The 27473-nt window shown below is 40.2% G+C and overlaps 1 protein-coding gene across 4 annotated transcripts in view; it reads left to right on the top strand.

Annotated features, from left to right (window-relative positions):
- Positions 1-804: 804 nt before the first annotated feature.
- Positions 805-27473, top strand: part of grik3 (glutamate ionotropic receptor kainate type subunit 3) — a 136159-nt gene continuing 109490 nt past the window's right edge. For all 4 annotated transcript variants that reach the window (XM_061820577.1, XM_061820579.1, XM_061820580.1 and 1 more), the window contains exon 1: positions 805-1394. In XM_061820577.1, the coding sequence (XP_061676561.1) occupies positions 1283-1394 (112 nt within the window). In that variant the 5' untranslated portion in view covers positions 805-1282. The remainder of the gene's footprint in view (positions 1395-27473) is intronic.

Below are 27473 nucleotides of genomic sequence, written 5' to 3'. Positions count from 1 at the left end.
AGTCGTCCACCGTGTCTCCCCAAATAAATAAATAAATAAACTTGAGGGGGCGGCACGGTGACTCAGCTGGAACGCATTGGCCGCACAGTTCTGAGGTCCCGGGTTTGTTCCTGGACCCGCCTGTGTGGAGTTTGCATGTTCTCCCCGTGCCTGCGTGGGTTTTCTCCGGGCACTCCGGTTTCCTCCCAGATCCCAAAAACATGCAACATTCATTGGACACTCTAAATTGCCCCTAGGTGTGATTGTGAGTGTGGCTGTTTGTCTCAATGTGCCCTGCGATTGGCTGGCAACCAGTTCAGGGTGTAACCTGCCTCCTGCCCGTTGACAGCTGGGATTGGCTCCAGCATTCCCCACAACCCTTGTGAGGATAAGCGGATAAGAAAATGGATGGATGGATAAACTTGAGGTAGGTGAGTCCATGGGTCCCTAACGGTGAGTATACAGGGTTTCACTGTACTGTATTAGAAAAACAACTCCCTCTGAGAAGGCTCAGTGGACTACATGATTAGAGATGATTTCGAATATTATTTTTGTTGTTTCTTAAGAGAATCAACTTGAAGGAAACTACACAAGGTGCACCATCTGTCACTTGCCACTTCACGCCAGCGTGACACGCAACCACTTCCTCACGTCTCTCTCTCTCTCTCTCTCTCTCTCTTCTCTCTCTCTCTCTCTCTCTCTCTCTCTCTCTCTCTTTCTCTCTCTTTGCGCGCTCTTTGCGCACGCATGAATCACGTGCGCGTGCACGCTGGCCGGACCACCTGCAGCCCCACGCCCCCGCATCCGACCCGAAGAGGAGGCGCTTTTTGTGTGCGTGTTTATGTGTCCTCGTCCACCTGCGCGTCGCGGAAAAGCCACTTTAGACCTTGACGAGCGCTGAACCTGACTGGATCACTTTCGCTCGTCCGTGTACGGCGCTTTTGCGTGTGCGCGTGTGGTTAAGTTCCCCAGGGGGGGCGCAAAGCAAGCAGTTCACAATTGGCTCGGAAGTGGATGCAGACGCCGTCCACCACTCCGTGGAGTGAGGCTTTGCTTTCTTCCCTCTCCCTGATTTGAATCTAATCGAAGCAGCTTTAACACAAGAAGAAGAAGAAAAAGAAGAAGAAAAACATCAGGATGCTGCAACAGCGAGAATGAGAGGAGACTTTTATCGCAATGCCACTTGGGTCTTGATGCGCAATTCCTAAGTGCTCTTTTTGATGGTGGATTTTTTTTCCCCTTTCCGCACTTAAAAAGAAAATAAAAGAGAAAAGAAAAAAGTGGATCGGGTGACTTTACAAGCATGCGGCACACTTGGCGGTTTGGGACTACTTTGGAATACTGGACCTGTGTGCAGGTTGCTTGTCTCATGTGGATTCAGTACTCGTGCGGGATGCCTCACGTCATCCGAATCGGTGAGTTGTTTTATTTTATTTATTTTTTTTCACTTAAGCGCCAGTGCGTGTCTGTATCAGTATTCCCTAACATTTACTGAGACAAAGCATATCTATTTTACATGAGAAAAAAAAAATCTTGGAGCGCAAAAAGTTGAGTAGGCTACCTTTCGCCATCGACTATTCTGCCCGTCACGCTACGTCGCTGGCGTAGGATAATGGTGTGCAATAGCTGGTCATATGAAGCAACAGGGTGTGCATCGTGACCTCCAAAATGAAGTTTCCCGCATCACAAGAGTTCCGGTGGCGCAATTCAATTGGACTAAATGAAGTGCAGCTGCCCAGCTCCCAACATCCAAGCGAGTCAGCTTTGCGCGTCCCCGCAATCTCTCACCCAAGCACACAATGTGACCATTGCTGTGACAGCAGGGATCAATAAATGTTGTTTTCTCGGTGCCTCCGGCGCAAATCTCAGTTGACGTTTTTTTGGCTTTTTTTTTTTTGGGTGGGGGTGGACAAATGGTTCTGAATTTACATACTAAGTGCAAGCATCGCAATGTCTATTTGGTCCATAATCCTGTCCCAGAGGGCACTCATCTTTATTGTGCAAGCAGGTGCTGAATAAGATGCATGCATGCATTGGTGAATGAGAATCGGGTTTTAAATATTTCTCATTGATATATTCATACATTTGTTGGTTTATTTATTTACAAGGCATTTTGGATGCATGATGTGCCCCTTAAAAAAACACTCAACACGACAAAATATACAATGAGTCATAAATATAAAATTATGATTTTCTGTGTGCGCAAAAAGGATGTCAGGAACACCGATGCAGTAATTTTGATCCTACTTTAATTTGGGTTTTGCACATAATTTGAATTAAAAGTTGAGTTTGAACTGTATATCTGTCATGGTAATTGCCCCATATGTGGTGGGGTGGGGGGCAGGGTGCAGGGTGAGCATCATGTCGCCGTCAAGCACCACAAACGTGTAGACGATGATTAACTGCCGATCTCTGCAGAGAGCATCGACTACTTTGACATTGCCGTGTCTTGGAATCCCTTCAAACTCAAATTCTTTTTTGTATGGGAAGTGGGGTAGGGGGGCTTAACAGACCAGTTGTTTTTTGAAAAAAAAAAAAAAAAAAAAACAATGTCAAGGTGCTGAGACAAATGTCCCTTGAAGTACCACAGTCACACGATTGCTTTTTATAGACTGCCATCATTGCATCAGTGCAGTCGGAGAGACTGTGTGTGTGTGTGTGTGTGTGTGTTTGAGTTTGTGTTTGTGTTTATTGAAGGAGTGAGAAGGTTGCAGAATGTGCTCAATGTCAAATTTGGGCGTAAAAAGGAAAAACGCAAACTGTCCAAAACAGAGCAAAATGGATGTATCAAGCTAAATTTTGAGACACTAGTGTTTACACTTAATAGACAACCTGGTCTAATAATGATAAAACACACTCGCAACGATCCAGCCAAAATATTAGGTACACAGATATTGCCCCCACCCCAACCACAAACCCCTGCCTCCCCAAAATCCCTGATAACTATTCTTAGCTATTTTTGCAGTTGAAGTAGTGTAGAACTGCACTGCGGCACACTGGAATTATTTTGATATCTCTAAATGTGCCTTGTGATTGCCTGGCGACTGGTTCGGGGTCAGCTTGGATGGCCTCTAGCTCCCCAGGACTCTGACTTGGGGTATCAAAAATGGATGAATATACTGCAATAGTTTTATTACCGCACATGAAAGCACCACAGTATTAGGAACCCTAATTCATGTCAGTCGCAATGTACTGTGAAATCAATTCCCATGCACGATACAGTTCTGTTATATTACCAAAAACCAGTAGAGGGCGCTTTTTTTTATCCAGTCAAGGTTGCTGCCATGGTGGTGACCATCCGTACCTCCACCCCCACACCAAAGTGCCATCTGGGTAATGGTGGTCATCTAAGGTGGAGTTGTTGCCTTTGGTTCAGTCACTTTTTGCAATACATTGATTGAAGTCAAGAGCAGATGGCAGCTGGCTTTCCTATAGTTGATTGATGCATAACAGCAATAGTATGCAATTAAAAAAGGGCACGCTAACTGTGTTTTTCCACTTTGGATGCAGATTTATTTATTTACTTATTTGTTTGTTTACTAGTTATTTATTTATTTATCTATCTATTTTTGTTCGTTCCCCAACAGTTGCTCGTACAAGAACAAAAATGGCCCAAAATGTGAGGCCTATTAAAGTGGTGGGCGGATCATTTCCATTAATTTTCACCTTGTTCGCTGAGCAGTGCTAATGACACATCACGGCAGATTTTTATCTCTGCTGATGAAAGCTGTTCATCACTTTGTTGTCTTGTCGGCCCGTCACTCAGGCCTGGGATTTATTGAAGGATCAATTTACTTTATCAGCATTGTACTGTAAAGCACTTCATCAGTGTCGCTTGTTCAACATGAAGTTCACTTCATTTCCTCTTTCAGAAACACCTGGCGTATGAGTATTCCTCATCTGTTTTCTACCGAGGACGCGGCACTTTGTTTGCAGGCATCATTATGGCACAACTCGGGCTCGGTTTACACTGCTGGTCTACATGCTCTATTCCGATTTATTGCCAGCATATCGTTTTTTTTTTTTAATCTTGGTTTGTGTTGTGAGCAAAATTTTGAGGTATGAGTGAGCTTTTAAAAAAGTGAACAATCTATTCTGCTCTCTCTGAGTGTGTCGTGTGCACTTTGACAAACAAAATAATAAAAAAAAAGACACCTAATGTGCTTGCTTCAAGCAGTTTATTGTCTCTCCCAGTTGAAGTTTATTGTCAAACTAAATGTAAGACCATTATGCATGTATAGTATTTGAAGACACCACATGACCTTTTGTAACAAATATCTGCAACACAATGCGACACACTCTGGATATGCTCACGGAACTAGCATTGATATCACAGTAGTTAGAAAAGTTGAAACAACAGAGCTGAACACAAACGTTGAAGCAAAATAAAATGTAACATTACTCAAAGCCATGTATTGTTTATAGTCTGGGAAAAATTTATATTCTTGTACTGTAAGCAAACCAAAGAAAATTTATTTGTATAAGTCCAAGGTAACTCAATGTGCTTTACATGATTGAAGGCATTTGAAAACAAAGAGATAAAAAAATTTAAAACGGGATAAAAACAATAAAAATGACAAAATATAAAAAAAAGTTAAAACCAAGGGTTCAAGTAATATGATCAAAAAGTGGATATATTCTAAAAAGCATGAGGAAAAAAAAGAAGAATTTTCAACCTGGATTACAAAACATTCACACCTGGGGCTGACCTCACCTCTGTTGGCAACTTATTCCATTTGTTGGCAGCTTAATAGCTAAATGCTGCTTCACCATGTTTGCTCTCGACTCTGCGCTCCACTATTTCAGCTGAGTCAGTTGATCTCAGAGCTCAACTGGGTTTGGACTCCGTAAGCATTTCTTTCATGTATTCAGGACCAAAATCATTTAGTGATTTATAGACCAGGAGCAGAACTTTAAAATCTTTTCTAAAGCTGATTGGAAGCCACTGCGAGGACTTTAGGATAGGAGTTATATGCTCGGACTGCTTTGTTTTGGTTACTGGAGAGTGCTAGTTCTCTGATTACAAATGTTTTTAGAGGGATTTCAATGGATCAATGGCATTTTCAATATTTTTAATAGATGTTGATTTCAGATAGAAATGATTTGAGTTACACACGGTCACAGGAAGATTTAAACTCTAAAATCAAGGTACCATCGTGTATCAAATTCCACTGTTTACATGTATTGGTAAATGGTGACAAAAATGCTAACATTGACTAATGACGACAATGCAGAAGAATGATAAGCCATAATTGCATTTGTGCACTGCTACTCCTCCTAGCTCCTCTCAAAAGCGCAATGAATACATATTGAACACAAAGCATCATACTGGAAGAAAGATTAAAGGCTGTAGGTTTTCTGACCCGCCTTTCGAGACTTGAAGCTGCAATGATTGAGTCACTCATTCCCATTCCCCCAAAAAGGTCGTTGTGATTTTTAGTTAGACTTCCATGAGAGCAAATGGTAAGAATTTGAACAGTTCAGTTTTTTTCAAGTCCCCCATTTTTAAAAACTGATTTAGGACATTTTTTACATCACTGAATCCGAAAATGACATCTCTTGTTCACGTGATTTTATATACACTGCATATAAAATCTCCAGAAATGTCCAACAGTTAGTGTATTTAATTTCTTACAAGGAAGGACTCACAACCCCAAATTGAGAATCTCTGATAAAGTGTGAAAATACACATAATACATTAAAAAAAGTGTGCCCATAATTCTAAATAATGACCTGATTGAGCAAATTCATTGTGGTATTTGGATTGAGCAGCGGCATGGTGGCGCAGTTGGCCTCACAATTCTGAGGACCCAGATTCAATCCCTGTGTGGAGTTTGCCTATGCCAGTTTTCACTGTGCCTATGTGGGTTTTCGCCAGGCACTCCGGTTTCTTCCCATATCCCAAAAACATGCAACATTAATTGGACACTCTAAATTGCGCCCAGGTGTGATTGTGAGTGTGATTGTCTTTGTACATGTGCCTTGTGATTGGCTGCCAACCAGTTCAGGGTGTACCCTGCCTCCAACTGGTTGACAGCTGGGATAGGCTACAGCACTCCATGACCCTTGTGAGAATAAGCGGCTAAGAAAATAGAGGGATGGAGTTGGATCAAGCACATCAAAATGGTCCTAAATTTGAAAAAAAACAAAAAAAACGTGTGGATACCGGGACCAATATGTTCCATGTAGACAAACAGAAGCCGTGTATACACCTACTGTAACACTCCTTGTAATTAATTACATTAATTTAACAATGGAGTCATTTTCTCTGAATTACACACCAGTTAAAGTCTAACGCACTCCTCTCATACATACATGTATAGCCACCCTCCCATCTTTTTAGCGATGTTCCAAAAGCTGTAACTCCTCGTCGACATCGTTCTCTAAAAAAAAACAAAACAAAAAAAACGAGCAGTCTCGCTGGGACATTTGCACGCAATCGCATTGTCGCATTGTTGCTTATTTTGAGAAACAACAGATTGATTTTGAAGATTTGCTGCTTCTGTAATCATCTGTTCCCCAGGACAAAATAAGATGATACAAACAAGGTTTTGTCTGCCAGAAGAAGCACAGAGGCTTTCTTCTTCTTAGATTAATCTAAACCACGCTGGCCAAGTTTCTGATCATTTAGGCTAACGAGACTTAAGTGAAAGTGCAGGTGCTTAGCGGCTCGCTCACTCATACATAATGATGATTAACCAATAATCCGAGCAACTGGGGGCTAATCAAGAGGATATAACCCACCACTAAAATAATCTGGGGACACAGCGGGGCCCTATGCGGCCCCCGGCTAACGTAGTTTAGCCACTAGCTTGAGCGCCAGATGGTGTTTTCATATCGTAGCTCAAAGTGGCAGGCCAAACGGCTGCTGAGAGCATATGCCTCGTCAAATGCACACCATGCTGATTCCTCACGCTAATACTCTTATTTTTTTTCATCGTATGTGTTGTTAGACTGAGGTGGTATACTGCCATAAAGCAATGTTCATTAGAGGGGAAAAAAGCTGAAATGTTTCTATTTATGGAACAGTTTGTTCCTCCCTGCAAATATCAGGGTATTAAATGAGCGGTAAAAGGACAAGAGGATCATAGTCCAAGGTGAAATGGCTGTAAAGTTGCACTATTCCAAATACTGAAGTCGTACAACAAATTTGCACCAGGCCACAGCCTAGTTTAAACCTGGTACACACATAACAATTTTTATAATAATAAAAAATATATATCTTTTAGAGACATGTAAAGAAAACATAAAACCTAACATTAAACTTAATCCTAAAAAAATCAAGAGTAGATATAAGCGCTCTCGGGCTTCCCAAAGCCCCATGAGCTGGTCCTCCATATCAGAGGTCCACCGGACTGTGGACTGTGAGTATCTCCAATAAAAGACTGCTTGATATCTATCTTAATACATGGGGTGCAATATGATTTAAAGATGGTATATTTTAACATGGAATGATTTGATTCAGTTTTAGTCAGTGAGATTATGATTCTAATGAAGATAGCACGACTCAGTTTGAGAGGGTATTTTGCAATGAGTTCTTTGTCGTAAGTAGACTTTTTTTTCTATGAAAAAAATGAACTCAGTTTGGTAAATATGGTATTTGCTTCAAAGAGATTTATGAATACGAGGGAAGTGCATTTGTAACTGTACTTTTAATGTTTAATTTTTTTTTTTATGATACCGTACTGATGTCACGGTGAACAACTGGTTAGCACATCTGCCTCAGAATTCTTAGGACCAGAATTAAAATCTGGCCTTGCCTCTGTGGAGTTTGATTGTTCTCCCTGTGCCTGTGTGGGTTTTCCCCGGGTACTCCAGTTTCTTCCCACATCCCTCAAAATATGCATAGTAAAGCCAAAGAAAAGGAATTTTATTTATATAGCGCATATCTTACACAAGTTAACTAAATGTGCTTTACATGATTAAAAGCATTTAATTGCAAAGAAATTAAACATTTAATAGGAGAGGAAAAAATAATAAAGTGAAATGTACAATTAAAAAATGCATACAGTGCAAGAAATATAATTAAAAAATGGAAATATTCTAAAAATCATAAGAAAAAAGATGAGTTTTCAACCTGGATTTAAAAACATTCACAGTTGGGGCTGACCTCACCTCTGTTGGAATCTTTTCCATTTGTGCACAGCATGATAGCAAAATGCTGCTTCACCATGTTTGCTTTGGACTCTGTGCTCCACTATTTGACCAGAGTTTGTTGATCGCGGAGCTCTACTATGTTTGCATTCCGTAAGCATTTGTTCCATGCATTCAGGACCTAAACCATTTGGTGATTTATAGACCAGTAGCTGAGCTTTAAAATATATTCTGAAGGACTTTAGAATTGGATTTATATGCATTGACCTCTTGCTTCTGGTCAGAACCTCAGCTGCAGTATTCTGAATTAGCTGCAGCTGTTTAATGGTCTTTTTGGGGAGTCCAGTCAGAAGATCATTATAATAGTCACGTCTACTTGAAATAAAAGCATTAATGAGCTTTTCCTGGTCTGTTTGACAAATACAAGCCTTCAGTCTAGATATGTTCATCAGATTGGAAAAGACAATTTTAATAATTGTTTAATATGACTGTTGAAAATCATATTGGGATCTTTCAGAAAACCAAGTTTTCTTTTTTTTTTAGTTGGTGAGTAAAGGTATTGACTGACAGCAATCCTCTTTTCTTTAATGCTTAAAACAATTGTCAGTTTTGTTGTGTATTGAATAACTATTTTCAAATCAAATGTACAACTCCTGCACACACATTTAGTGAAATGTCGTCGAGTCAGTATGCCGCATCAGGCCTGTTACATGTTTATTATGTCCCAAAACCCCCAAGTCTTTAACAATAAACCCTGTTTATTGAGGTTATTATTACTTTGGCTTTTGGAGAGTTGTGGGTGAGTATGTCTTTGTCTGTCCATCTCTTTATTGTAGCTGCACTGGCGAACTCCTCATCTGTTTCCCCCTGCTGTTTCACTGACTGTGGTGATGTTGCTGACTTGAGTGTACTTTTATCATTGTATATGTTAATGCTTTTAACCAATACTCCATTATTCTTATAAAACCTGAACTTCTTCCACACTTTGGAGACGAAAGTTTCTGCGAGCATTATGAATCATTGCAAAGTCTGCTGTTCCTCAATTAATTTCCCTAACAAACTCTCATCACAATGCTATCTGACATAACTGGTCCAACTCTCACGAGATTAGGCCATTGGCTGCTATAAACTATATTGAGACGGATTTATAAGTACGATACACCTGCATCTTTCAAAACAACTTTCCCATTTTTTAAATTTTGTTTTTGTTACACCTCTAATGGGTATGCCTAAGGGACCAGAAGTGGTGCTATTGTGGAATGGTGATCAAATGTTTTGGGTAACCTTCCACAAGGTTCTGACAGTAGTCTGCAGGAATCCTGACCCATTCCTCCAAACAGAACTGTTGTAAGATCCGGTTTCAGATCTGCCAAAATTTTTTCGATAGGATTCAGAATGAAAACGTTTTCAATCTGGATTTAAAAATATTCACACTTTGGCTAGCGAAAAATCAAGAAATAAGCAATTGAAATACCACCACTAACTGTCTTCATAATTCCTCTATTCAGAGCATAATTGGAGGGATTAAAATTCATTTTAGCGAGTAGTGGTAGGCTATATTTAGTGAACTAGTGTTGTTGACTTTATTGGAGATAGACGTGCCGTTGTGTATCTTCAGATAGTTGTACTTTTTGTGCATTGCGATTTAGCCTTATATCAAGTACAAAATGATTCTGAACTTTGGACATTGTCTTTAAAGCACTCTTTGTTCCTGGCTTTCGCTTAGTGTTCAGTTTGTGCGAAAACATAATCACAAAAAACAACCATTTAATCCTGCGATACATAGCAAGTTAATTTGCGATGCTCTGAACCCGCAAAAAGTGAAATGTGACATAACGACGGAGTGTCGACAATTGTGAATATTTTCTATAATGTGTGCATGGAAAATGATCCTAAGAGCAATGACTTGTACTTTCCAAACTCCATATTTTCAAACAGCTTAGCAACTAGTATTTAGCCTATTAATTTGCTCCAACCTTTTGATCCCAATTTGAAAATCCGCCAAGTCGCACAGCACCACCGCTGCCTCCGCCGCTGCTGTCTTTTGTGCGTTGCCTCTGAACCCAGATAAAAACCGGCTTCACTTCCACGTGCACTTCAAACACTTGGAAATTCACCGGAGCAGCAACCCCAGAGCTTCAGCTCCGATGTTCCCTCCTGCTCCCGCTTTAGCGGCATCCTCATCTATTCCCAGATGTTGGGCGCAAACTCTGATACCTCAGTGCAAGGGAGTCGCAATTTGACTGAGGAGTTGTCGCCTCTTAAGTCCTATTTAACTCTGGGCTGCGGACAAAAGAACAAAGGCTGCCTCTGTTTCCATCCCGCCTTTTTAATCAAGCCCTCATTGTTATAGGTGCAGCGCAAATGTCAGGTTGTGTGAATCCCTTAAAATTGCATGTCTGCAGGGAACCACGTGTGTGAGGGAGTGTATGTTTGGGAGGGGTATGTGTGTGCATGACAAGGGGGGTGCATAAGAGGAGCTGGCATTGAATCCCCGGAGGGTCAGGCCAGAGCGGGAGTTACTAATGAACTGTGAGAGAGTCGGCTCAAGAAGACTCGCCCCCTGTTTTCCCCCCCGCCAGTGACAAAGAGGACGAGTGGAAAAGACAAGCTTCTTCAGGCCGCCTTCCCTCCAAAATATATATAAAAAAACCTGCTCCCAAACCACAAATATTACATAGGGCGCCATCACGCTCACACTTTTTTGTTTTTTAACCCAGTGGTCATAATAAACGCACCTGAGTGCAGGAAGTGCCTTGGGTCTGTCATCTCCTGATGGATAGCCGTGAGGTGAGAAGTCAATGTCAATTTAGAGCCAGAAGCTTCTACTCACTCCCAATTTGTGCTCTGACCCGGATTTGCGCAGGTTTGGAAAGCCTGCTGCGCGACCAACCAGGTTGGCGCCGTACTTAAACTGTTACTGACTGCATGTACGCAACAAAATGGACACGGAGAAACATGGAGGATGCAAGGGGGTGGCTTTCCAGCCAGGATTATGGTTTCAAATTAGGTTTTCAAACAAGGGTTTGTGTTCCAAATTAGCATTTCACTGAAGGGCTAGTTCAATTATGAGTTGAAATCACAACTTTGAACTTTGATTTTTAAGTGTCGATTAAGGTTTCGAATTAGGTTTTAGAAGCATTAATTATGCTTTCAAAGGAGGGTTAGTTTCGAGTTAGGATGTCGAATTGTTGCCATTGTACGGACTACGGTTTTAAAAAGGGTCATGGTTTTAAATAAAGGTTACAGTTTCCAATAAGATTTTGAGGATTTTCAAATTAGTGTATCAAGCCAGGGCTAAAATTTCAGTTCTGATTTCAAATTTGATTTCTAACCAGAGTTACTGTTTGAAATTAGTTATTCACACCTTGGTCAGTGTTTCAAACAAGGGTTACGGTTTCAAATTATGGTTGTCAGTCACGTTTATGGGTGTATGTGAGGATTTCACCACAGATTTAGGGTCTCAAACTAGAGTTACAATTTACAGTGACATTTTCATGCCTGAGTTAAAGTTTCAAGACAGGGTAAGTTTCAGGTCATGACGGGTTAAGTTTTCAAATCAGGGTGTCAACAAAAGCTTGTATTTTAAATTGGGTTGAAAACAAGAATTGAGTTTTAAAATGAGGGTTTTAAAATATGGTTATGAAACAGCATTAAGGTTTGAAATTAGGGTTCCAACTCTGCAATAGGGTTTCAAAATCTGGGTTGCAGTTGTAGTCAACGTTTCAAATTTGGGTTTCAAAACTGTTTTAATGTAGGGATTTAAAAATGGATTAGGATCTTGAGCTACAGTTAAAATTTCAAGGGATTGGGGATCTTAATTCTGAGTTCGGGTTTCAAACAATAATTAGGGATATAACATTGTGATTCAAGTTTCCGTGTTGGAATCTTGGGCTTTTGTCTTAAAGCTCAGTTAAAGTTTCCAAAGTAGAATTTAAGGAAAGGATCAGGGTTTAAACACAGGGCTAGACTTTTAAGTTAGTGTTTCAAGGTTCAATGAAGGCTTCAAATTAAGGTTTCAAACCTGATAAGGTTTTCAATGGAGGTGGAGGATTTCAGGTCACAGTTAAAGATTCGGATTAGGGTCCCAAGACTGGTTAGGAATTCAAATTTGGTCTACAAATGATAATTTGCTGAGACTTTCACATTTTTTTTCAAATATGCATCAAAAGTGAATATATTTCAAGTGAAAGTTGTCCAGGTGCAGCACAAAAAGAAATTCCTCTTTGACTTTTGACTCAACCATTTTTTAAAAGCCCCTAATCTCTCTGACTGCCTTTCATAGAATCAACGTCAATCCAGATGCGAGAGCCCGCTAATTGCATTTCATTAAGAGTGCGCCCAAGAATTTTGCATGCGGCGGAAAAGTCTGCAATCAGCGAGCATTATCTGGGCTGATGAAAAGGATCAATTGATGTAATGCTGCTCTAATTGGATGCAAATGTAATGAGACATCTGCGCTATGTTAAGAGCGCCCATTATGCTTGTTTCTAATGCAAACAATGTACATGTCACTCGGGCGCCTTGCCAATCAACGCTCCTCTAAATGTTACACATCATTCAGTGTAGTAGATGATGAATAAAAGCTAATTTCTAGCACATTCATCTTCAATGATTTGAGTGTGGTGAGCTTTCTTCTCTTTTGTACCATTTTTTTCTCTCTCCATGACACGTTTTTGTTGAATGCTGCAATGGATAAAGATGCCGCCATCACTAAATTAATCCTCCGTTAATGTCCAGTGAAGCCTCCCAGGACGCTGACCACGTAATGTATGGGGCTAATTTCATCAAATGGGCCTGTGTGCTTTTTCTCCTTTAAAATGGAAATGTTTTCATGAACTAGGCTCCAAAATGTTCTTGCCCTGAAAATATTATCACAAAAGTAGACTCACAGTGCAATGTAAATAATGCCAATTACAGTCAGGGGAATATTTGGTGTAATAGAGGTCTCAGAAAGGTTCCAAGACTGGCATCATAAAAGCTATAGAGAGGTGAGGAAAATTTGAAAAATAGTTAAACCACGAATATGCAAGAGTGCACCAAATAATAAAATTGAAAATTTAAAGAAGTGACTGACAGGAGACCAGTTCAGGATGTAGTCCGTCTCTCGCTCAAAGTCACCTGGAATGGGTTCCAGGATATCCCTAACCAAATCAACTTAAATGTGTATTATTTATCTTTTTGGTCACAGTGTGACGGCATCAGTGGAAGGATGTTGGCGGAGGGAAGGAGGCAGGGTTACGCCATACAAGTCACCCTCCATGACTTGACTGGGTGATTCTCCAGTAGCTTCTCCATTTCTTCCATTATCCTATCTATCTTTTGCTTTGTAACGCTAGTCACTCCTTTGGCAACACTATCTGCTTTTTATTACATTTTTATTCGTTAGGATAGTCAAAAAAGTCAACTTAGCCAGATCTATAACACACATATGATTTTCATACTTAGCGATTATCTCCTTCCTTAAATCCACCGCGGTTCGCAGAATTTCCCTTTTTTCTTTCCTGCTGACAGCACTGCTGTCTTTCTTTGGGCCCGTGCCTAAGAAAATAGTGGAAAGATAACAAAGGAAAAATCTTGAGAAGCACTGGCAAATGTGCATCCTCACGTTGTGACTGCCTGACTCGAAGTGGGCAGTGGCTGGTCTCGGCAACCACCCAGTGTGCGTTTGGCATCGCTCGGCTTGACTCAGCTTCCCGTTCAACTTGGGTTCGGCTTTGCTCGGGTATTCGGACTGCAATAATTGAGTCAAACTCGCATGCATTTTTGACTCATTTTTTTTGGGTCAAAGTATGATTTGTATGACTCGCGAGTCGTTTGAATTCCGTGGTTCCACTGTATGTATATGTGTGAGTCTATATATAATATTATGAGTCCGTGTTCGAGAGTCACTCTATGGAACTCTAAATAGCCAAAATATGGGACCTTTAATTCTCTCGTAGGAGATCTCACAAAATAAGAATGTTGTGGCCAACATGAATAAACAAGTCCAATGACTTCCTGCGGCTTAGAGTATATGCAACACACAATTCACAAAGGGCTGCTCCTTTCCCTTTTTATTCCATTTGCATCTGTTTGCGACTAGCATAGAGAATCAGACATAAGGGAAGACGATGCATGAAAAAAAGAGATACTTTTGTTCTCCATCAGTGCTCTTAGCTGACCGGGGAGGCGGGAAGGGCAATCAGTGTTTGTTGAGGGCGCCCCCGTCTCTAGCATCAGATACATCAGAGACTTTCCATTGCTTTATATTCTGTGTTGGAGAGGACATGATGAGATGCTGCTGGTGGTGTGTGTGGTTTTGCAAGTAGGGCCCATTAGTTGCGTGTGTGTGTATTTGTGTGCGTGTGCGTGTGTGTGTGTGGGGGGGAGGGGGTCAGTCGGCATAGAAAAAATAGCATCGGCAGTGATTATCAAACTCTTCCAAGGCCCAAATACAAGGGAACTAAATGTAAAATTTTATGTCACTGTTTAAACATTAACACTACACTGAAAAGTAGGAAATTAAAATATTATCAAGAATGATTAAATTAAGGTGTACTGCACAAAAAAGTAAAATATATATATGAATGTTATTAAAAAAAAGTCACATTTTATTCCTTCCTTCCCCTTTTTCCGTATTATTTCAGGTGTGCCCTGTACTGAGAAACTGCAGAATCACATCTCCTCCTTCAGAACAAAAACAGAAGCAATAAAATGCCCGAAAAAGCTAAAATGACCTTGATATGGCGTACCAATCATTATTCGCGCAAATTTGCTGAAAAATTGAGAGACTATTTTTGTGTGATTAGTGTAAAAGGCCAGAAGTGGCTCTTCTTCTGGCCTTCGGCCTTGCCACCCAATGTGAAAAGTAGTACAGTGCAGGCAAATGATATGATGAGCCGGATTCAGGATTAGCTCTCACACTTACAATTCAAATGCCCTCACGCACACATCTTACTGAAAGGCTCTCACAAACACTAGTCAAACACTCTCATTCTTACCACTGAAAATCTTGCACTCATAAACTAAAACGTTCTCATGTACACTTGTCAATTGCTCTTATAAACACTCGTCCAACACTCGTATGTACTACTGAAAGTCTTGCGAGTCAAACGCGCTCACGCGAGCGTGTCCCTGGCGCTCAAGGATGCATGTCAATCATATTCACATGCACAAGTCGCTGGGATTCATGTTACTGACTCTAACATATCCATTTCAGGGTATATGATAATGCGTGCGTTATAATGACGCTTACGAACATGTCACGCGTGCGTTAATCATGCTCACGCGTAGCACATCGATTTATATTCACACACGAATAGAGTAAATGTCAGTTACGTAGTTCAATTGCAGAATTGAAAATTTTTCTATATGTTTTGTCAATATCCCCCATTTTAGATGTTTTATTTCTTTTTATTCAAATGCTTTGAATCATGCAAATCACATCGAGTTACATTGTGTATGAAATGTGCTATATACATGAATTTACTTTACTTTGCGAAGTGAAAGAGGGATGCACTGAAATATTTTATATTTAAAATGTGTGGATAATTTTGATGAATATAGCTCATGGCAAACAAACCTCCTAAATTCCCCATCTTAAAATTTTATTGTGAAAGGAAATTAATTCAAGAAATTGAGATTTTTTTTAACAGATGAGGCAGGAATTTGCCCCATGAAAATATTTTTAGTGTGATGAATGAATGAATGAATGAATGAATGAATCTGTGGGTACTGAAAAATTTGGCCTTTTCAACCATCATTCATTGAGAGTATCTACATTGCCCCAAAGGCACCTTTATTCAGCGGCACCCCCATTCACTTAACTCTGTCTAGCTCTGGGAAGACGACCCGAGGCCTGTGTCATACATGACACGACTTCTGATTGGCAATGCATTGCGTGATATCCTACACCAATAACAAACCACCAAGTGTATGACATATATACATTATAATTATACCACATATTTCTATACTACTGCAATTTGCTGGCGAGCAGTTCAGGATGTATCCCGCTTCTCGCCCGAAGATCGCTGAGTTAGGCTCCAGCATGCCCGCGACCCTAGTGAGGATAAGCAGTATAGAAAATAGATGGATGTACATACTATAAGTTACAGTGCTACATGACTCTGCTGGTTGAGTTAGGTTTACTTTATTTTTGTTAAATGCTGTTGGCCAATGCCATATTTTGTTCTGACATCCCCAAAAGGCAGTTTCTTTTGCAATAATATAAAAAGCGACTTACACACATAAACTGCATTCCCATACATACACATCACACGCTGCGCACACATCCAGGTTATATAAGCCTTGCATAAATACAGTGAAGAAAATAAGTATTTGAACACCCTGCTATATTGCAAGTTCACCGACTAAGAAATCATGGAGGGGTCTAAAATTTTCATCGTAGGTGAATGTCCACTGTGAGAGAGATAATCTAAAAACAAAAATCCAGAAATCACAATATATGATTTTTTACTATTACTATATACTATTTATTTGTGTGATACAGCTGCAAATAAGTATTTGAGCACCTGAGAAAACCAATGTTAATATTTGGTACAGTAGCCTTTGTTTGCAATTACAGAAGTCAAACGTTTCCTGTGATTGTTCACGAGGTTTGCACGCACTGCAGGCGGGATTTTGGCACACTCCTCCACACAGATCTTCTCTAGATCAGACAGGATCAGAAAGGTTTCTGGGCTGTCGCTGATAAATACGGAGTTTCAGCTCCCTCCAAAGATTTGCTATTGGGTTTAGATCTGGAGACTGGCTAGGCCACGCCAGAACCTTGATATGCTTCTTGTGGAGCCATTCCTTGTTTTTCCTGGCTATGTGCTTTGGGTCATTGTCATGTTGAAAAACCCAGCCACGACCCACTTTCACTGCTCTGACTGAGGGAAAGAGGTTGTTCCCCAAAATGTCACAATACATGACCGCGATCATCCTCTCCTTAATACAGTGCAGTCGTCCCGTCCCATGTGCAGAAAAACATCCCCAAAGCATAATGCTACCACCCCCATGCTTCACAGTAGGGATGGTGTTCTTGGGATGGAACTCATTATTCGTCTTCCTCCAAACACTGTTAGTGTAATTATGACCAAAAAGTTCCATTTTGGTCTCATCTGACCACAAAATGCCTTAGTGTATTACCAACAGTCACCTTGGAAACGGTGGTCCCAGCTCTTTTCAGGTCATTGACCAAGTCCTGTCGAGTAGTCCTGGGCTGAGGCTTTCTAAGGATGATTTAGACCCCACGGGGTGATATCGTGAATGGGGGTCCACTCCGATTGAGATTGACCATCATGTTTAATTTCTTCAATTTTCTGATTGCTCCAACAGTGGACCTTTTTTCACCAAGCTGCTTGGTAATTTCTCCGTAGCCCTCTCCAGCCGTGTGGAGTTGTACAGTTTTGTCTCTGGTGTCTTTGGACAGCTCTTTGGTCCTGGCCATGTTGCAAGTTTGAGTAATACTAATTGTATTGGGTGGACAGGTGTCTTAACGCAGCTAATGACCTCACACAGGTGCATCTAATTCAGGATAATACATGGAGTGGAGGTGGACTTTTGAAGGCGGACTAACAGGTCTTTGAGGGTCAGAATTCTTGCTGATAGACAGGTGTTCCAATAATTATTTGCAGCTGTATCACACAAATAAATAATTAAAAAATCATACATTGTGATTTCTGGATTTTTCTTTTTATATTATCTCTCTGATGAAAATTTCAGACCCCTCCATGATTTCTAAGTGGGAGAACTTGCAATATGGCAGGGTGTTCAAAAACTTTTCTCCACTGTATCTCGTATCCATTCACACACCTGACTGAAAGACACTCAATGTGAAATGCTCTTATACATGCTACTAAAAACATTTTTGGGAGATGTACTTATAGATAGACAGATAGATAGATAGATAGATAGATAGATAGATAGATAGATAGATAGATAGATAGATAGATAGATAGATAGATAGATAGATAGATAGATAGATAGATAGATAGATAGATAGATAGATAGATAGAATGATGGTATCAATTGCAGTATGAGTTTCAGTAAACTTTATGCTAGCAAAAAATGGATGGTTGGCCATAGATTAGGCGGCATTAATTGAAACTACAAATATGCAACCAATACCACTGTATCTAATATTGCTTGAAACTCATTTTACAACACTACCCATAAAACAAAATGGTTTGCAGTTGATTTGTTTTGGGGGAAAAAATGCACCTGAAGTTCACTTGTACAGAGATTTTGTAGACTCTTCTACATTCCAGGCTTAACTTGGCTCCTTTCTGATATACAAATATTGTCTTTCTGCTGAGATGTTTTACTTCATCATACATTCTTAGACCACTTGCTATTTGGAGAGTCAACTCTCGGACAATGACTTTAATGCAATAATAATACTGGTAATGTTGCAAAACAGACATTAGAAATTCTTGAGGGGAATAACATTTTTTGAGGCAAAAAGCTTTATTTTTGGGGAAAATTATCATTATTGGCAGTTTAGCCCCATGTGTTCAATAACCTTTTGGGTTTCAAAATTAAAATGCCTCTCAATTATCCACAGATCTTTGATATTCGTGGCGAATAGCAGATGTTTACTGTAATAGGTTTCTCAGTAACTGTCTTTTAGAGATAAAGTATTTTTAGCTGAACAAAGTGTGACTTTTATCGTCAACTTTATTCACGACAACTTCCTTGTCAGTGGTCTTATTTGACTTGTGAGTCTTCCAAGATTCTTCACCATTTTAGTCCTCCTCCTAACGTTCTAACTCATTACATGGAGCACTCCATTGTCTGTCTGACCTTTCCGAAACGGCAGCTCTTCTGTGTCCCCGACAAAGTCAAATCATAAGACGTCAGTCTTAATTTACAAGCCGGATCTTGTAAGATCTCGAGGCTTCTGGCGGGACCTGAAATGCAACACTTTTCTGCTGTCATTCCATTTTTACCGCCACCCCCACCTGGACCCCATTTGATTGCACCCAGTGGCAACCCGATTTCTGCACAGCAGCATCTCCCCGGTCAACTTGATTTGAGAGTGGAAGGAGGGTGTCGGGCTGGCTAAATGGCACATGGAAATGGGTTGCTGATTGCCGTCTTACTGCTGCGAGGTGATGAAGGAGTCGAGTAGTTGATTAGCCACACGACCCCAATGTTCTCGAGTGACATGGTGGCTCATCAGACCCTCATTCAGGTGTCCGAGGGTTTGGGTGGGGCACCTCGACGATTGCACAGTGCTACAAAATTGTACCTCATGTTGGACCCTAGTCTCCAGTGTGCTCCCTGCATTTGAACATGTATAACTGTGCTCACTTATGGTGACTTTTTTTTTTTTGTTTGTTTCAAAGATGGAAAATGTGGAATTTCAACACAGCAATTTGGAAATAACAGCCTATGTAAATTTGAAAATTGAAAATTTTTAATTTTGTACACAAACCACAACAAAATTGAGAATTGTTTCTGGCAATAAAGAACAGAAAATTGCTGTTCGACCAAGTCCAAAACCTTTTGATAGATTCTGACCTGAATTTGAAAGGATTACATTTACATAGTTTCGATGGAATTTGTGTACTAAGAAAGAGCCATGTCAATTTGATGATTTTTTTCTTTTTTAGGGTTGGGCACATTACATGCCTCTAATTTGTACACTTCTTCAGCCTCACTCTGCTAAATCGGGTCAAAATGACAAAAGTGTGTAGTTTGCCTTCCTTGGAAGCTATTCCAAGGCAACTTGCTGCTTCAAATGCGCCATACAAGTACCCTAGCGTTTTGTAGAGTTAGTTGCTTCCCATTTGTGTGCAATTAAATTGAACGTTTGGTGCTTTTATCTCCACTTCTAAGGGAAAGCAACAACAGCTGAAATGGCTGGCTGAAGGCTTCCTTTTGTGTACTTTTTTAACTCTCTAAATAGTCGTCGTCGTCAAGGTGGCTAAAAAATTACTCTCAAGCCTTGTTTTCTTCTCTCTGCCGCATTGAAACATGATCTATGACGTGGCGCCTGTTGTTTGTGTCAGGACGTTCCTTTATTCATCGCTCTGATTCCTATCTACTAAAGCAGAAAATGCCCCCCCGCTCCTGAAGGTAAATAGGTTTTAGCGTGAGCCTTGTGCTGCAAGAGTTGTGGGTTATTTATTCCAAAATCTGCCATCATCTACATAGGCATTTGTGTGCGGTGAGTTCAGTCAAGAGAGACGTTGAGTAAAGTGTTGTTAAAGCGGAGGCCTCGGAGGAACAAAATCTCGTCCACGTATAAGCCGATCAGAAAAAGAGACACTTTTCTGCCCGTGCCTAGTAAGATAATGACAGCACTATAAGCTATGCAACATCTTCAGGAGTCACGTTCTCCATTTGATGTTTGGCACTCCTTTCTCTCATCAGCACCATCTTCTCCTGTATGCATGAACGCCTTTTAATTGGCACCCGAGATGTCATGACGGCACTTTTTTTTTTTTTAAGTTCAGGCTCCGCTAATGATTTTAGCGTGGATATCATGACAGCGAAGTGCTTTTTTCCTCTGGCTGAAAAAAAACTACAGCATCTTTTATTTTGGACGTAAGTTCATTATGAGATTAGGCTTGGGAAGAAAAACAAGCAAACACCAGACATGAGTGTGTCATTAAAAGTGTTCCTCTGGCATATCAAATGCATTGTCTTGGCTCAGGTAATGACTAATTAGGAAAGTAATGCGCATGTAACAATGGTCAGCCTTTCTCACAGTAGCCCACCAGGGACATTTCCAAATATGTCATGTCATTAACCAAGCTGCTTATCCTCACAAAGGTTGTGGGAAAGCTGGAGCCTATCCCAGCTTGCTTCGGGCAAAAGTCGGACTACACCCTGAACTGGTCTCCAGTCAGTCGTAGGGCAGATATCAACATCATCACAGAGCGAGAATCAATCCCACGCTGTCTGCACCGATGGCCGGCTTATGCACCACTACACCATCAGTGACTCTCTCATTTCCAAATAGTTTAATAGTATGAGGGCTGCACTAGATGGGGACAAAGTGATTTAGCCATGTTTATTTTTAGGGGGAAAAGGTGAGGAAAAATATTTTTGATTTTAGTTTTGTGAGTTCGTATCTCACTGGGACCTCTACTCGCCAAGAGGGGTTGCTTTAGGAAGGCCATCCGACATAAAAACTGTGCCAAACAAATATGAGCGTTCATCTGAGATGTTACGCTGTGGCAATCCCTAACGGGACAAGCCGAAAGAAACTCAAGTTCAAAACAAGAACAACCATCTTTTCCATATGATTACAATTATTTTGGGGAGAATATCCTGCACATATTTTGTCAGGAAAATAGATAATTTTTTCAAATTTTAGTGGAATACATGTTTTGGAGGGGAAAATCCTAATTTTACTTTTAAAGAAACTCTAAAACAAAAACATCTTAACACTATGCTCTCATTTTGGGTTAAAATCCAGATTTTGTCCTATGTTAAGGCAAGAAGTCATATTTTGGTGGGGAAAAATATTAGAGATACGATTTGGGGGTAAATTTCTTAATTTGACATTTTAGGAAAGTCAGAAACAATTACAACTCAATTATGTATACTCAATAATGCTATTTCAGCAGTTCCAGAAGGGAGCAGATATTGTTTCATGCGAGTTGAGGTGGTACATATTGCAGGATGTCAAAGGTAGATGGCGATTATTCAAGCAATGGTACATACAGTACTTGTTTTATTTAGGTCCCTGTATGTGCTGCTGTTTTGGCAGGCAACAAGGTCCATGTGTTAATTCCCACCTGCTTTCTTTCCTGAGTATGTGTGTGGGGGGGTGGGGGGTGGGGTGGTCAAAATTATGGGAATATGCTACATCATAACTGACAGTTGATTCTTCTCCAGATACTTGTATATTATATTGTAGTCTGGCACTAATGTCTATCGGCAAATACAGAAAGTAAACCCATACAAATTATCACATCATTTCCCCCTTAAAGTGATTAAGCCATTTAACATGCAAATGTGGCACATATAGAAATAAAGCATACCGGCCGTTAGTGGCTAATTAGCCAATAAAAGTCACATTGTTAAACATGGTTGTAAAAGTGCATATTAATGTTTCCAAAAGTTACAGAGCAATTAATTATGGAATATCCGAGATGAGTAATCGTTTCAATGATTTGTACAACACATGAAAGCAATCACAACAGATTAGAAACAATTATACATAAAAGAAATAGCGGAATCGGCTTTTGAATACTTTGTTTCAAGTCGTTTATAAATAATAGAATTATGGTGTATGCATATTTTAATGAGGATTAAAAATGTGTTTCATATTTTTTTAATTGCATAATGACAGTGCTTTTAATGTTGGGATGCAGGGGTGTCCAACTTGAACCAGCGCAATGCATAATTTGTCGAGTAAAATCTTCAAATAAAGTGCTTAACTTCAAAATAAATCTAAATACAACTAATACTTCATGTTTTGATCACATAGAAGCAAAATCCTATGTTGTCAAAATGCATTATACATTGGTAGAAGAGTTTTCTTGAACTGTGAGGTCGACTTTGGGGCTGTGTATTACATATACATGAATGTGCATTACACACAAGAAATTATAGTAATATAGGAATTTTTAAGGTGAAATAGTTGGGGATTTTTCATCCCATCTCCAAATTTAAGATGGCAAATTTTAAACCAGTTAATTGAAGATCATTGAGTTGATATGTTCACAAATTTGACCTGGAAACAGACCAGAATATATTTTTGGTTAAAAAAAAGAAATCATCTAAGATAAATTGTGTCCATGTTTTAGTACTAAGTAGTTTCTCTGTGCATTTAAAGAAAATCTCTACATATATAAAACCAATTGATTAGCAGTTGTAATGGTACTGTCATTCCTTGTTTTATTGTGGTTAGTTTTTGCGGGTTCACTGAATCATAAATGTTTTCATTCTGCTTATATCATATAAATAAATATATCACTGATTATTTTTCCACACAGACTCACATTACGCGACGTGTGAGCCAGGAGGAAATTGTACTATTGTGGGGAAAGCTCACAGTATAGCAGTAAGACGCTTGCTACGGGTGGGGTGAAGAAGGCAAATGGAGCAGAACCAAAAGACCACTCTTTTTCTTACTGTCTGAGTCTTCGATAGCCTTTAGTAACTTCTGTGTGTTTTTCTGTGGGTTTTTTGTGGCAAAGACATTTTCAAATTATGTACTGATGACCATGCCTTTCTATCCCTATCCATCCAATGTTTACATTAGTATACCTATAATAACCATGTAATACACACACATACCATACAATATACTCACACAAAAAAAGTGTCACATTTCAGTTTAACTCTATTTGTACATCATATATTTAATATCCAACTCTGTCAAAGCTAAGAAAGGTGTGTCTGGTTTTATTTTTGAAATCATCACTTCATTGAACAAAGTAAAGAGCATTATAGAAAATGTTTTGGGAGTAATTTCATTCATGTCGTTTATACTACCCATACATTCACGGCCTAAATCTGCATACAAACTTATCAATTAAAGCTTTCTTATCATGTTTTTGTATTCGAAATACTTCCCAGTTGAAATAAATGACATATACGAAATACAAAGTATTGTTAGATTCAAATATTTTACCTGTAATTCATGTCTTCGTCATTTAAGTGTTAAAGGATTGGGAAAAAAAGTTACAGTTCACAGTTTTGATTTTTTTTTTTAATCCGTTTACTTGGTTTGAAACACTGCTACTCTCCACTGATCAGAACATAAAAAGGTACATTGACGCAATAGAAACCCAGACAGTTGAGACAATTTGAATGCATTATCCTTTTTTCTTGGTAATGCATTGTTGAGGCATCAGATTAGGACTCGGCAGATTCTCAAAATTAAGTGACTCAGCCTCAGCGGCAACAAATATTTGTGTGAGTCGTCGTCGCAGAGGCGTCCCGCACAATTCATAGTGCGCCCACCGCTCTTTTTCTGTGGTGCTTGATTTGACTCACTTGACTTTGTATGGTTGGAAAATGAGTTCAAGCGATTGGGATTGGATGACAATTAACAGTGCAAGTAGATGAGCTTCGACTCATTGGTCCCCTACGGTAGCTGTCGAAGACCTCATCTCAGTTTATTCATTAAGAATGAAAGGCAGATCCATTATCAATTGCTGATTTATGTTGGAGTCACAACGCTACCGCGGTGGTTATTGACGACCCAGCGCAGTAAAAGTTCAGTGTTGAAACACTGCACTTCTCTGCAGTGCTTCTGCAAAACAAACTGCGTAACAATCCGCAGGCCCCTGCCTACATTACATGGCTAGTGTATGCCGTGTGTTTTGATTAACTCATCCACACGGGCTGGAGATATAGTGCTGCGCGCTGACGTCGGGTCAAGTGAAAAATATGGAGGTGATTTGTTTTCTGGGGGACCTGACTGGTTGTTTGCTAGATGGGCCTGGAGGCTGCAGGTTATTAACTCTGCTGGCGATGCTCTTTTTGTTTTTTTGTCAGCTTCATGTCTGGTTTGGTGTAGTCAAACAATCGAAGTGCATGTCCCCAATAAAACCACACTTCATTAAACATTTCCCTCGTCGCAAAACAAATGATCAATAACTATAATTTACCACCATTATTTCATACATTCTTCTCACACAAAAAGATAACTGCTGAGCCAGCCGAACGCTCTTGCTAACCAAAATCACAGCATCATCCCAATCAACAACTACCCATGTCAGGGTTTTTAAACTGTGCTGTACCAACTGATGAAGTGCAACCTGTTAATAGAAACATGGCTTTAACATACTAAAAGCTTCAAGATCACCATCAACAAAACATGCCAAGTTAAAACAGAAGCAATTGAATATGTTCATAAATGAAGAATAAACCATTGCTTCAAAAACAGACTACTATTTGTGGTGTAATGAAAATTGCGCAGGAACTGAAAATGAAAATATTGATTTGAAGAACAGAATAGATCAGAGATGCTTACTGAGGGACATGGGTTCTTGGAAAATAGAGCGCAACGTGTTAAAATGAATGTCCGAATTTAAGGCGGTTTCCTGCGGATTACTTCAAGCATCAACAATTTTTCTAAAAAGAGCTACACTATACGCTGATGCAATTTGTTGTTACGGGTTTCTTAAATGTGTCATTTTTGCAGATGGGCCAATTTTGGGGGAGGCTCTTGTAAAACAAAATTAAGAACTTTCGTGTGCCTTTTACTCCATTATAAATCTGTTGCCCCACCACCAAAACAGCTGCTCTATCAACATTAACAATGCGCCTTGCAGAGGAAACTACTCAAGGCCAACAATCATGGAGCTCTCCCCACTTGGTGGAAACATAGCTTTAGCATATCTTTACTTTTTAGCTTATTGCATCATTATAATTATGTTGGTAACCAAAACAGCATAGTGAAATGTAGGACATACACTCTGTCAAAACAATGTAAGTATGGATCAAAACATGTTCCCTGTCGAGACGGTGTCTTAGATGACAATTAAAGTTGCCGTAATGCTGACTCTTGGCCATGCCACAATGTTGTTTACATCCATGTTTATGTCCTTGTGCAGATTTTTTACCTATTAATTTTTCCCAGTTTGCATCAGTTCTTGGTTTGCTGCTTTTCTCCTTTGACCTCCTATACGTTTAGTTCTAAACTCCGACTTCACTGAACATGAACTGAAAATTTCTTAGCGTTCCCTAAATTGCTTTCATATATTTAAAAGCTTCATCCATTTGCAGGGGAGTAAATAAACCCCACTATTTGCAACAAATCTGGATGTTCTCTCACACGTGACCAGATGGTTGTCATGCTCTCTGAGTGTGTTAATTAACAATGACAATAGCAGTCAGTGAAGTGTAGGCCTCCGCCAAAGCTGAATAATATTGTCAAGATAGTGTTGGATTCCTCTCTCCCTGCAGGTTTTTTTTTTCCCCCCAGTCCAACTCACTCCTCTTTCTGACCAGCTTCCTTTTTATGCACAAGCAAGACAGAGTAAACAGTGGGCACATTAGAGAAGTTTCCCTATAATGGTGCAATAACGCATCGGGGTTTAGGCGGAAGGACGGCACATTGCCTGCTGCATACCAAGCCTCAGATTTTACAAAATCAAAAGGAATCCCAAAACAAGGCATCAAATTTTAATTGCGGGCATCCGTTGGGCTCCGAAGTCTGATTGAGCATTTTAGCAGCAACTTCCCCCACAGTCTAGCTCACGAGAAAGTAGTAGGCACATAAATCCTCTCAGCTGGGCAGAGCCTGCCAACAGCGCCAATGTTATGTCATGGATGAATAGGTGACTCCAATACGATATTTTAAGATATTTTTTTTACTAAACTCAGGATATTTATAGATGTTATCAACAGTTTTCAAGAAGCCACTACTATTCTTGGAATTGTCTGGATAACTGAAACAATTAGAAATGAAATTTTGTTGTGAACGCAATTTCAATTAAGTTGTGACATTGTGTTAAAGAAAAACAGAATACAATGATTTGCAAATCATGTTCAACCTATAGTACATATATTTAATTGAACACACTACAAATAGAAGATATTTAAAGAACTACTGTCATGAAATGCATGATTTTTAGTATATTATTAATGGAAAAAACGGAAGCCGACATGGACCCATGCGTTTTCTTCACCACAAAACAAGATTTTGACGTATACAGTACTTGTAACTCCCACCATGAAAATCCTCTAGTGGGATTTGTTTTCGAGAAGAAGCAGGAAGTGACGTACATGGCAGGACCGCCCTCAAAAGGACTCATTTGTTTCTATTAGTTTTACCTCCGGGAAGGTAGCTCATTTTACCCTGGTGTTAGCCAAAATGCCGGCTCATTGCATTGCTGGACATGGCTTGAACACTCGGGAGGATGGATTTACCCTTAATAAGTTTGCAAGAGACCTGGTTTGTCGTGAAAAATGGATTGCACGGGTGCAATGGACGAGAGCTTCATGGGTTCCAAAAGACAGGTAGGTATGTATACAGCTACTAAAAAAAATAATATTTTGGGGCAAACCACATAATCGGTCTCTCATAATGTAACAAAAGATCCATGTATGTATGACAGGCGTGCTAAATGTCTCGATGTGCGAGTTGGATGGTGTCGGGCTCGCTGGTGAAGGCTGCTGCGTCACCTCGCCAGCGAAGGATGCGCGTCAGGGTCGCGGACGGTGGCAGCTCTGAGCAACGCTGCCGACAATACCGCACTCAGCCGCGTGCGACGACAACGCCATAAAGCAGCTCGGCTTGGCTCCGTGATAAGCCACCTCGGCACCAAAAACGAGCCACCCCGGCCGAGGCACTGCGTACGCCGTTCAGAGCTTTGGCATAGGCTGCACGCCGGGCTCGCGGACGGCGGTGGCTCTGAAGAACCCTGCCAAGAATGCCGCACTCAGCCGCGTGCGACGACAACGCTGTAAAGCGCCAAGCTCGAAGGTGTTCTCGGCGC

Source organism: Syngnathoides biaculeatus, chromosome 5 (assembly GCF_019802595.1).
Source record: "Syngnathoides biaculeatus isolate LvHL_M chromosome 5, ASM1980259v1, whole genome shotgun sequence".
Taxonomy (NCBI): Eukaryota; Metazoa; Chordata; class Actinopteri; order Syngnathiformes; family Syngnathidae; genus Syngnathoides; species Syngnathoides biaculeatus.
Note: the sequence above shows the minus strand (reverse complement) of the source record. Positions and strands in the feature narration are given on the sequence as shown.